Source organism: Sinocyclocheilus anshuiensis, unplaced genomic scaffold (assembly GCF_001515605.1).
Source record: "Sinocyclocheilus anshuiensis isolate Anshui unplaced genomic scaffold, SAMN03320099.WGS_v1.1 scaffold664, whole genome shotgun sequence".
Taxonomy (NCBI): Eukaryota; Metazoa; Chordata; class Actinopteri; order Cypriniformes; family Cyprinidae; genus Sinocyclocheilus; species Sinocyclocheilus anshuiensis.
In genome coordinates, this window is record NW_015554122.1 from 12,691 (window position 1) to 24,779 (window position 12,089).

A 12,089-nucleotide genomic window follows, 5' to 3' on the forward strand; every position below is an offset into this window, starting at 1 on the left:
AAAAATTGACATTTTATTTGACTACTAATATAAAAACAACAGATTTTTTGCTTTATTTGATGTGAACTTCACAAACACTTACATTTTGGACTGTTTCTCGTTGTAATAACAGCTAAATTTATTGAAGGCTTGGCTTCATCAGCCCCTAAGAAATGAGCACAGCTAAATCACGCCGCCTACTGTGTCGGAGGGCAATGCGAGTAGCTCTTTTAATCATATTTGCTGAGTTTTTTTTTTTTAATCAATTTGTTTCAGTCTAACACAATGGAAGAGTTGATGTACTGGTGTAATAATATTTTTTGTGAGTGTTTTGTGTCAGTGTGATTTTGTTTTGTGTGTGTGTGTGTGTGTGTGTGTGTGTGTGTCACCTGTATATGCAAGCACTTTGCATAGGCCTATCTGAAAGGTAAAGTTAGAAAATGGCCTAATTTTCAGAAATTGCACCTCTTAGGGCACACAGCAAGAAATATGAACCCATGTGCAGTTTCGGTGGGGGTTTATAACAAGTGCGCCACCTAGTGCACGTTGTTTGTCATAACTTGCACAAATCAAGACACTTCAAGTCTGAGTCTGTTAATCGATGCTGTAATCACACACACACACACACACACAGGCCGCGCACAATTTATTTATTTTATCCTCTTTTGCTTTTTTCTTAGCTTAATGTTTCAGAATTTCAGGGTCAGATTAGACAAAGTATTTTCAGCATGAAGTATTCCGCGCAGGTCTAACGTTAATACTATTACACGCGCATATAAAGCGGCTCTCGTGCAGCTGAAAGAGTCTTTCACACAGAGCCGGAGCCGGAGGAAGAGCCAGTGTAGGAGGAGGGAACTCAGTTTGGGCTGGAAGAATTTAAGGGTGTGTACATGACCACAGATTTCACTCGACATTTACCTTTCTGGACAGGGTTCAGGTGTTCACTCAGGTGTTCTAACAGAAAGAGAAATGAGTGTGTGAAGCCTTTACTTCCAGCGGTAAGTGTGTGTGTGTGTGTGTGTGTGTGTGTGTGATGGGTGATTGATAGACGGGGTTTTTCCTGCTTCCTGTTCCTTGTTTACATTTGTATATTGACTGTACTGACATCAGATTTCTTTCAAATATGTGACAGTCAGTAAATGTGTTATTCTATACTTTAATAACTACTATGGTGTTAAGGGTTTTTTTTTAGTCAAGGAAAAATAAATAGAGTAATAATAAATGACACATGAATAGATTTGACATTTATTAAAAAAAATAAATAAAAAATAAATTAATAAAAAAAAATCGCCGTCATTATGATTTGCTTTCTTCTGTGGAGCATAAAAGAAGATATTTTGAGAAATGTCTGTTTTTGCTGTTGTTGTTTTTGGTCCATACTAATGCAAGTCAATGGGAACCAAACCAAAAATATCTTCTTTTGTGTTATTAAACAGTTCTGTTTTCACAAAGTCCAAACCCACAGAAACAGAGAGGGGCATTGCGTTGAGCTGAAGGTGTTTGAGCTCTGTTCCTGAGGCCTGAAGATGCTGCAGCAGATATTGGTTGACATGTACATCCAGCCGGAGCTGCTGGCCGAGCTGAATGAGGAACAGAAACAGATTCTGTTCTTTAAGATGAGAGAAGAACAGATCCGGAGATGGAGAGAGAGAGAGACGCAGCTGGAGAAGGAGGAAGCTGCACGTGTTAAAGTCAAAAAAGGTTTTTAATCTTCACTGTCATTAAGATGTGAATATACTGGGCAGAGGGTCTGTCATAAATATTACCAGAAATGTATGGATTACTGAATTTCACTAAGCTTGTACTTCATTAAACAAGAATTTTATAAAGATGGTAAATCTGTCCTGAAGAAATGATTGTTACTATAGTGCAGGTGCATCTCAATAAATTAGAATGTCGTGGAAAATCAGAATTGATGATATTTATGTTGTATACACACATTTATGGTCTTTATTAATGTTTTGTTGATGAAGTTATTCCAAAGAACAGAAATGTCAAAATATAGTAGCATGTTCCTCTTCTGAAACCTCCTCCTTTGATATATGTGACCCTGGAGCACAAAACCAGTCATAAGGGTCAATTTTCTGAAATTGAGATTTATGCATCAGCTGAAAGCTGAATAAATAAGCTTTCCATTGATGTATGGTTTGTTAGGATCTTAGCAATGCATATTACTAATCAAAAATTAAGTTTTGATATATTTATGGTAGGAAATGTACAAAATATCTTCATGGAACATGATTTTTACTTAATATCCTAATGATTTTTGGCATAAAAGAAAAATCTATAATTTTGACCCATACAGTGTATTGTTGGCTATTGCTACAAATATACCCCAGCGACTTAAGACTGCTTTTGTGCTCCAGGGTCACAAATTATAATAGCTTGTTCCTATTGTATAATGTTAAATAGTAGGCATTCAGTGTCTTATTCAGTCTTTTTTATTCAGTCAATTCCCAATCAGTATAATCAAGTCCTATCCTACATTTTTTTCTTCAAAAATATTCCGTTTCCCAAAAATATGTACTATTATGGAAGTAAAATGGGTTGCGACCAACAATTCATGTTGACTTAAAGCGATCTCATTTGTGATTTTGGTCAAAAAAAGTCAAAGATACAAAGAGAGACAGCTTTGCTTTGTGCTATAGAAATCTACTCTTAGATATTTATTAGGCATGGGCAGATTCGTTTTATTCAGTGCCACAAAACCATTGTCATCATTGTGAATGTTGTGCAGTTTCAGGAAAGACTGTGTCGTGGATAAAGGGTCTAGATGATGACGTGTGGGTTTGGGTGATGGGAGAACATCCTGGTGACAAACCCTACGATCAGATCTGTGACGAGATCATGGCTGAGAGAGCAGCACTGCAGGCCCAGAGAGAGGCCGAGAAGCTCCGGTAAAACAGCACCAGTCATACTCACAACTTTCTTTAATGTAATGCAATCTCAATTATATATTATTTAAGTTATAAAGTAGCTATACATAATGTTATTATTTATTGCACTGCCTTTAATGCAGATTTAAACGAAAAATTCAGTGTATTATAGTATGTTTTTAATTTAATACTGAAAAAGTATCATGAGAATCTAAGGAGAATCATCATTGAACATCAGTATTATATTCTGAATATTTTCAATTTAACTTTTACTAATTTTGTCATTTTTATTAGTCCCGCACACCACTCAAGTTTGCATCATCACAGAAATTTTGATCGAAACGTTGCTCATTAAAATCCAACGCACCCATGATTGATTCAGGTGTGCGAGGCACTAAATATTTTATTATTATTATTTTAATATTACTATTTAGTTTTTTTTCCCCAAGTTCAGTTTAGTTCATTTTTTTCTTTCCAGTTGGTAATTTTAGTGCTTCAACTTGAAGGTTAAGGCAACATTTCTATTATATTCTATTACATTTCTATTCTATTATAATTGTTCTTTAACTCTGAAAATGTATTGCTTGGCATAAACTACAAAGTAATCCACTCGGTCAACACTAGTTAAATATTTCACCAGTTTGATGGGATGTTGTCATCACAGGGTTTGTGTGCTGATACTGTGCTCCTGCTGATGCCACTTCCTCCTCATGCACTTGCTCTTTCCAATGGGACTGCTGGACTGAAGTTAAAATGAATATTTGTTTCTGGTTTTATAGGCATTTCTTATGTAAAATTATAATAATCAGTGCCTGCTTGGGTGTATATCAGTGCAAACAAACCAAATGGCAGGTATTTCCATGATGCAATATGTGTTGCAGATAACTGCACTGAACTAAAGGCCAAACGTCCAAGTGCAGAGTTAAACTGAAGAGACTTCTGTGTAATATAAGTCATGACAGTAACTGACCGTAACTGTTTATTATGTGCAAAATTAAACTACCACAAAATGAAATACCAGCTTAAATCCGAGCAGCTGAGTCCTTAGCCATCTTCAAGAAACGACTAAAAACACATCTGTTCCACCTTTATTTAACCCTCTAACTCTAGCACTTTCTATTCTATTTTAATTCTACTTTATCTATATTTATCTTTTTTTTTCTATTTTTCTATTCTATCTACTTGTTTTTCTTTTCGTGTGTGTTTATGTGTGTGTATAATATATATATATACTGTATATATACCTTGCTACGTGTACTGTGTTAGGCTAACCGAGACTTGTCATTTGCACTTATACATTGTTGCTCTTTTGTTAGTTTTGACTGCTTTTATTGTCCTCATTTGTAAGTCGCTTTGGATAAAAGCATCTGCTAAATGACTAAATGTAAATGTAATAGCGACCTGAATTTCATATCATAAAAAATACATCATGGGGAAAAAAAGCTTGTCTGGCTTCTTTTCACATACCTTTTTTAAAGAGTATGTACTAGACAGTAAGCACAAGGCATTTCTTTTTTCTCTTACGTCTTGAAGGAATTTACCTCTTATTGTTATGAGTGTTCTCGTTGACATTCCTGGTCTCCCCTCATAGCAACTATTTCCTGTTCAGTTCTGTGAATCATTAATGACCGCCAAAAACTCTAATAACCTATGCAAGTGTTCTTTTCACTTCTAAATGTACAGGGCTAAGAAAGAGGCTGAGCTGGAGAAGCGCTTTTCTGGACTGTATCTCGAACCGGAGCAGGTTGTGTTGTCAGAGCAGGAGGTCCAGCAGAAGGAGCAGAGGAGAGCGGAGGAGGAACTCAAGGTACTGCTGCCACACAAACACAAACCCTTTTGCTTTAAACAAATGAAGAAGCAAATCTTCTGGGTCTGTCCTGACCTGGAGGCCTTTGTTTGTCAGAAACTGGAGTTGGAGGAGAGGCGTAAGGCTGAGGAGGAGCTGAGGAGGCTGGAGCAGGAGAGGAAACAGCAGATTTACATCAGCCTGAAGGAGGTGCAGGGCAGTAAACACACTCGTGACGAGCAGGACAAGGAGTGGCAGAAGACATGTAAAGAAAACCATACAATCTACACAACAATTACTAATTACAACTTAAGAACTGTTTATGATATGCATCTACAGTGTTTATGGGAAATAGAGTGAATCTCACAGAAACATGTTCTTAAGGCAGAAAGTTACTGTACATATCACCCACCCAAAATACTTTTGAGATTATTTTGAGAATAATTGCCAATGCTTTTTAAATGCTCTTTACTGTAATACAGTAACATGTTCTATTGTATCACAGTATTAAAAAAAACAAATTAGCATAAAACTTTAAACTGAAATTATGCATACACTAAATCTTAAATATTAATATACTATTGGGTAACACTTTATTTTAAGGACCTGTTCTCACTCTTAACTAGCATGCATATTACTAGCTTATTGGCCGTTTATTATAAAGCGCATATTAATGCCTTATTCTGCACGAATCCCTTAATCCGACCCATACCTAAACTTCACAACTACTTTACTAACTATTAAGCAGCAAATTAGGAGTTTATTGAGGCAAAATTCATAGCTAATAGTTAGTTAATAGTGAGAACTGAACCTTAAAAATAAAGTGTGACCTAATACACTAATAATACTGAAAATCATCGCTCAGAATATTGAGAATTACACAAAGAAACTTGTTATTTGGGGTTTAACGGCCACATGACAGTTCTTGTCTGAGAAAGGATGTTTTGTTCTCTGTGGTTCTGTTTGTGGTTATTTTTTCAGTCATGCATAAATAAAAGGAATAACCGGTGTGATTTTGCATATGTGGTTCCAGTGCAGAAGTCAAAAGCTGCAGACACGCGCAGACGATCTCTAGCCAAGCAGACTATCGAGGACCACCGCAGGCGCTCAGTTAAAGCTCTGGAAAGAGGACGTGTAGAGGCCATGACAAAGGCCTTCGGCAGCACCGATTTAACCACTCCACCCAAACCCAAACCCAGAAACAGCAGCAGTGCTATCAGTCGGTGAGTCATGTGATATGCTTCTCATCTGCTTCCCATCTCATTCTTCAGTGGCAGTAACTGAATAATAAAGAAGTGATGAAACAGAAGGGCTGGTGGTTTGAAAGATCATAATCAATCATAATGGCCACATTTACATGCACATCATTTACCAAAAAAAATATGATGCTATCAGTCGGTGAGTCGTGTGATATGCTTCTCATCAGAGCCAGTGGCAGTAACTGAATAATAAAGAAGTGATGAAACAGAAGGGCTGGTGGTTTGAAAGATCATAATCAATCATAATGGCCACATTTACATGCACATCATTTACCAAAAAAAATATGAGTAAGCCTTTATTCTGAAGAAGTTTCCATGCTTCCCTGCTACTGGAATATTCCTGTATTGATGTAATCAGCATATTCTATGAACAGCTTCTTCTTTTCCTGCTACTCTCATGTGGAAATACTGGAAAGGCTTGCTCTTGACATCTTTTTTTTCCACTTTTGTTCTAATTATGGACAGTAATTGAACCTGACTCGTGCTCATTCATGTTCTTGCTAACAGCACACAGAAGGTGCCATCAAAGGCCAAATGTAGGTCATGGGACTCTTATGGTGCTCTCAGCCATCTGTATATCAATATATGTTAATTTCCTTTAACGTTTGTATGGAAACGTCCTCTTCACTCCAAAAATAATTTTCTTTTCATTTGGACATGTTGTGCATGTTGTGAATAAGGTTTCTAAATTACATATAATTTAGATTGTTAGTTGTCTTATTCAGATTTAAAAACAAAACAAAAAAAACATTGAATTTTGGTTTACATTCATGTGCATGTAAACACAGTCTATTAAACCAATGAGCAGAGACCCGTCAATATGGCATTATCCGGGTCAAGATGTGATGTAGCAGCAATTCTTTATATTTAGTATTGACACCATCATTCAACAGTGTGAGGTCCCTAAGATCTTCTTTGAATATTTTTAAGCTACCAAGGCTGCATTTATTTGATCAAAAAATAGTAAAAACATTTAAAAACAGGATTTTTTTGATGAATAGAAAGTTCAATAGAACAACATTTATTTGAAATTCAAATCTTTTGTAACATTATAAATGTCTTTACTGTCACCTTTGATTAATTGAATGTGTCCTTTGCAAATAAAAGCATTAATTTCTTTCAATCAATCAATCAATAAAATAACAAATATTACCAGTAGCGTATTCATTTGAAACTGTGGTAAATTGTTCTAAGTTTGAATTTTAGTGGAACAGAAATTGAGTTTGATTTATTGGGGAACGATTGCAGCAATAGGTTCATTATTCAGGTTTGCTCTGAATGCTGGTTAACCTGCTTTTTCACAAAAATATGCATGCAACTCAAATATTGATTTTTTGATGAATAGAAAGTTCAATAGAGCAACATTTATTTGAAATTCAAATCTTTTGTAACATTATAAATGTCTTTACTGTCACCTTTGATTAATTTAATGTGTCCTTTGCAAATAAAAGCATTAATTTCTTTCAATCAATCAATCAATAAAATAACAAATATTACCAGTAGCGTATTCATTTGAAACTGTGGTAAATTGTTCTAAGTTTGAATTTTAGTGGAACAGAAATTGAGTTTGATTTATTGGGGAACGATTGCAGCAATATGTTCATTATTCAGGTTTGCTCTGAATGCTGGTTAACCTGCTTTTTCACAAAAATATGCATGCAACTCAAATATTGATCTTAACGTGAGAATACTGATAACTGTATTGAGATGTAAAATATTGTACTTTGCCATATTTTTTCACCCACCTTTAAATTTGATGTAAATATAACAGTCTGTATAATATAATCTATTTATCAGTAATTAGTAATCTAATAGTCAGTAATCAGAAAGTTATGCAGAGACCTTGATTCTGGGAAAACTGGAATGTCACCTGTCTCTCTTAATAGTGCTATTAATAGTGATATATTGATCGCAGCTGTATGTCACATCTTTTCATTCAGGCGTCTGATTCATCTCAGGAATGTCGTACTGCAGACTGTTTGTGCAGTTACGTGTTTTGACAAGGAATTCCCCTCAACACATCATCTGTTGTGCAAAGACACTGTCAGTTTTTAAGATTTACATCCTCCTGTTACATACATTAAAAGATGTCTCAGTATGGGGTTGTGCTGTATGGTGGTTGATGATCCAGGATTTGAATAAGATATGAGCGAATTAAACGTCTCGTGTTCTGACTGGCAGGAAGGGTGGTATGCGGCGCTCACTGTCAACGTCTAGCCGAGACCATATTATTCGCTGGTTCAAGGAGGAACAGTTGCCGCTCAGAGCAGGATTCCAGCGCGACCAGAGCCGAATCGCATCCTGGTTTCACGGTGAGAAATAAACACAGACTATATTCATTCATTTAACTTACAGTATAAACTACTAGACGTTACACACAATGCTGCTGGATTTCCCATCATTCACATAATCTCATGCTACCTGCAGGTATAATATCTCGTGAACAGGCAGAGGTGCTATTGAAGGAGGGCGAGCCTGGGGACTTCCTGGTGCGTGTTAGCGAGAGGATCTTTGGATATGTGCTTTCCTACCGATCCAGTGAGGGAATCAAGCACCTGCTGATTGATGCTTCAGAGAACTGCTACATGCTGCTGGGAGACCAGATCAGATTCAGCTCGCTCACTGAACTGGTGGAATATCATCAGGTAAATGTGCTATACATCACTCACTGGTCCTGGGCAAACAGGTTACATTGGGCCAGCAGAATCCAGAACCATTTCTGGATTTTATTTCTTCAGGTGTGCACATCCCGAAAAAATAAAAATAATAATAATAATAACACCATGTTCATTTACATTTAGTCATTTACCAGATGCTTTTATCCAAAGCGACTTACAAATGAGGACAATAAAAAAAATTTCACGTTCAGAAAATAAAATTAATATACTTATGAATTATTGTTCACATGTGTGACCAGATTTACATACAAAAAATACACCATAAATAAATGCACAAGTGTCCTCACACATTTTTATGTGTTTACATTTATGAACTGATTGTTCCCTATCGAACGGTCTCTCCCGTTGCGTTTAACACGCTTATGGGGAAACTCCTGTTTACTCTGATGCTGAAGTCTGATTTGTTCATGTTCGTGTAGCTGCATGAACAAATGGCGCTTCAACCCGCCAAAAGGTAAGGAGCCGACTGCTATATAAGTAGGCTCAGAGTGCTATTTTTCTGAATTTTTCTCCTTCAGTGACGAAGATCATCTCCTCGCTGGACTCTGAAGAAAGAAGCCAAAGCAAGAAGATCAGCCTGCTGCTCGCCATAGAAGAGCCCCTGGCAGTGGAAATATCGCAGAGCAAGCCTTCCCCTGCGGCCATCCGGTGGATTAAAAAGAGCAAATCTTCGGAGCAAATTTCACTGTGACGTTGTTGCAAATGTCACGCCGCGAGTGTGGCTCATGCAGGGAACCTCTGCATGACACAGACGGGTACAGTGAGTGCGTCACTTACCTGGGCAGCGCCCATGCTGAGACTGCGCTCATTGGGACTGAATGCTCTCACTGCGAGAGCATGAGTCTCTCCCTGCTTTGCTCGTGGATCTCCTTTCTTTCAACAGGAGCCTTCGGAGGAAGAAACAGAGGTGCAGTGGGGTTCCATCGGGCTCGACTGAACTCATGCCGGCCCGCGTGCTTCACTCTACCCGCGACGCTTCGATTTGCCTGTGTGCTTCACATGTGAGGATCAATGACTCTCATTGACAGCTTCTGACACAGAGGAGTGGGCGTGTTCAGGCGAAGATCCTGACACCCTCCCTTCATTTCAACCAACACAGCCCACATGGACAGCAAGCTGATAGAGCTTATAAGCTCACCAAGGCTGTAGAGGATCTCGGCCAAGCTTGGTCGGCTCCGGAAGAGCCTGCCTGCAGCCTTTTAGATGAGTGGTTCCTGGAAGGATGCCGTCAACGTTCCTCTCGCCGGCGGCTTGCCCCATTCTTCCCGGAAGTTCACAGTGAACTCACCAGGACGTGGCACACCACTCTATTCAATGCGTTAACTCCTCCACTTCTGCTGATCTCATCACTGTTGACAGCGCTGAAGAAAGAGGATATGGCAAGCCTTCCCCTCTGGAAGCATCTGTCCCCGCTGTGCATCTGTGCCCTCCATCGGCCCTGGGGGTAAAAACCCATGCAGCGCATCCATCTAAATCCTGCAAGACGACCTCCACGCTAGCAAATAAAGCTTCTTCAGCAGCTGGCCAGGCTGGCTCAGCGCTTCACACGATGGCAATGCTACAAGGGTTTCAGGCCAAGCTTCTCCGCAATATGGACGAGCCTGGCCCAAGTCCTGATGCCTTTAAAGGAGTAGTTCACTTCCAGAACAAAAATTTACAGATAATGTACTCACCCCCTTGTCATCCAAGATGTTCATGTCTTTCTTTCTTCAGTCATAAAGAAATTGTTTTTTGATCAAAACATTTCAGGATTTCTCTCCATATAATGGACTTCTATGGTACCCCTGAGTTTGAACTTACAAAATGCAGTTTAAATGCAGCTTCAAAGGTCTCTAAATGATCCCAGCCGAGGAAGAAGGGTCTTATCTAGCGAAACGATCGGTTATTTAAAAAAAAATAAAAATAAAAATTTATAAATTTAAAAAATTATATTTATAATATAAAAAAATTACAATTTATATACTTTTTAACCTCAAATGCTCATTTTGTCTAGCTCTGTGTTTTTTTCTGGTTCATGACAGTTAGGGTATGTCGAAAAACTTCCATCTCATTTTCTCCTCCAACTTCAAAATCGTCCTACATCGCTGTTTTGCGGTTTTTTTTTGTAAAGGGCATTTGATCTTCTTTGCATGTTCACTTTGTAAACACTGGGTCGGTACTTCTGCAGTGATGTAGAATGATGTCATCTACCCACTCATTAAACTCTGGGTGCGTCTCAATCAGCTCCCTAGCTCCCGAACTCGTGAATCAATAGATCGTGTACACGAATTCGGGCACTGGTAAGTTCCCTGACTCACTGCACATTGGGACAGTGATTACTCGAATTCCAGTGACATGATTACGTGCAGCGTCAACGGACAACATTGTAGAACGTCATCACTGGAATTAATAAACAACAGGCAGGACCAATCAAATTTTTATATTATTTTTTATTCTCTTTAAACACATCGTTCTATTACGTGTTCTTACAACATTTCAGCCGAATATTAATTATAAATGTTAATTAGATGTGTTCATTTCCTGTCTAGCGATGTGTTTATGTTGAAATGTACTAAAAACGGTTTGTCTTTTTAAATCTTCTATCACGCGTCATTATATTTATCGAGTTTACTTGTGTGGTTTATGTTTCACGCTTCAGAAATGTGATGTTATTTCCGGTAAGGGAGCATAGTGAGCGCCGATGCTACCTAGTTTTTGCGGTGCATTGTGGGATTTTTCAGGGAGCGAACGTTCCAGTGCACTGGAAAGATTTCGCGATTGAGACAGCCCTTAAAATGGCCGACTCCCTGATCAGTGCCCTGACTACTGAACAAGGGAGCTGATTGAGACGCACCCTATGACAAGTGAGTTACTGCAAAAAGACGGTCATTGCAACACTGTAAAGTGATGAAACTATGGTGCCATGTTTTTTAAAACCATTTTCATAGGTTTAAGGTTATATTATCCACTTGGAAAATGTGTTAATTTGACTAGAAATGCCCTGACTTTACTTCAGTATTATGATGTATTTACGACTGAAACTGAATATTAAATAGAGGGGGCGGGGATTTATTTAAGCACCTCCTCTCCACCTCTCGCTCGCAGCAAACTCCGGTTGGAGGGGCGTGGTTAAGGATACTCTGCCCCAGAGCTGTTGAGAAACAGAGTTGCGAGTCACGCGGTCACGTGGTTTTGATTGTGTACTACGCTGACTACATTTTACAATCGCATTTTATTCTGGGGAGTGATGAAGAGACAGCATACAGCATTAACTAATATGCTTATTATTTATATTACAGTTAGCGTAGTATTTCGTAGGTTTAAAATAGAGAAACCTTTTTTAAATTCCAGTGCAAAGAGGTAAATTAGAGACATTTGGTGGACAGAAAAATAATATTCCTATGTAATGCCATGGTTTAACCACTAGATGCCCGTATGGCTGTTTAATAGATATAGCCTACACTCTTCAAAATAAAGGTGCTTCAAAAGGTTCTTCAAGCGATGCCATAGAAGAACCATTTTTGGGTCCACC

General features: G+C 38.2%; 1 protein-coding gene across 4 annotated transcripts in view; it reads left to right on the forward strand.

Annotated features, from left to right (window-relative positions):
• The first annotated feature begins 815 nt into the window (after positions 1 to 815).
• LOC107670043 (SH2 domain-containing protein 4A) overlaps positions 816 to 12,089 on the forward strand; it is a 14,469-nt gene continuing 3,195 nt past the window's right edge. Inside the window, exons 1-8 of one of the 4 annotated variants that reach the window (XM_016462522.1) lie at positions 816 to 977; positions 1,416 to 1,680; positions 2,717 to 2,876; positions 4,539 to 4,662; positions 4,759 to 4,906; positions 5,675 to 5,864; positions 8,082 to 8,212; positions 8,328 to 8,545. In XM_016462522.1, the coding sequence (XP_016318008.1) occupies positions 1,506 to 1,680; positions 2,717 to 2,876; positions 4,539 to 4,662; positions 4,759 to 4,906; positions 5,675 to 5,864; positions 8,082 to 8,212; positions 8,328 to 8,545 (1,146 nt within the window). In that variant the 5' untranslated portion in view covers positions 816 to 977; positions 1,416 to 1,505. Of the gene's footprint in view, positions 978 to 1,368; positions 1,681 to 2,716; positions 2,877 to 4,538; positions 4,907 to 5,674; positions 5,865 to 8,081; positions 8,213 to 8,327; positions 8,546 to 12,089 lie in introns of those variants that run through there. The other 3 variants (XM_016462519.1, XM_016462521.1, XM_016462520.1) reach the window with 3 other exon arrangements.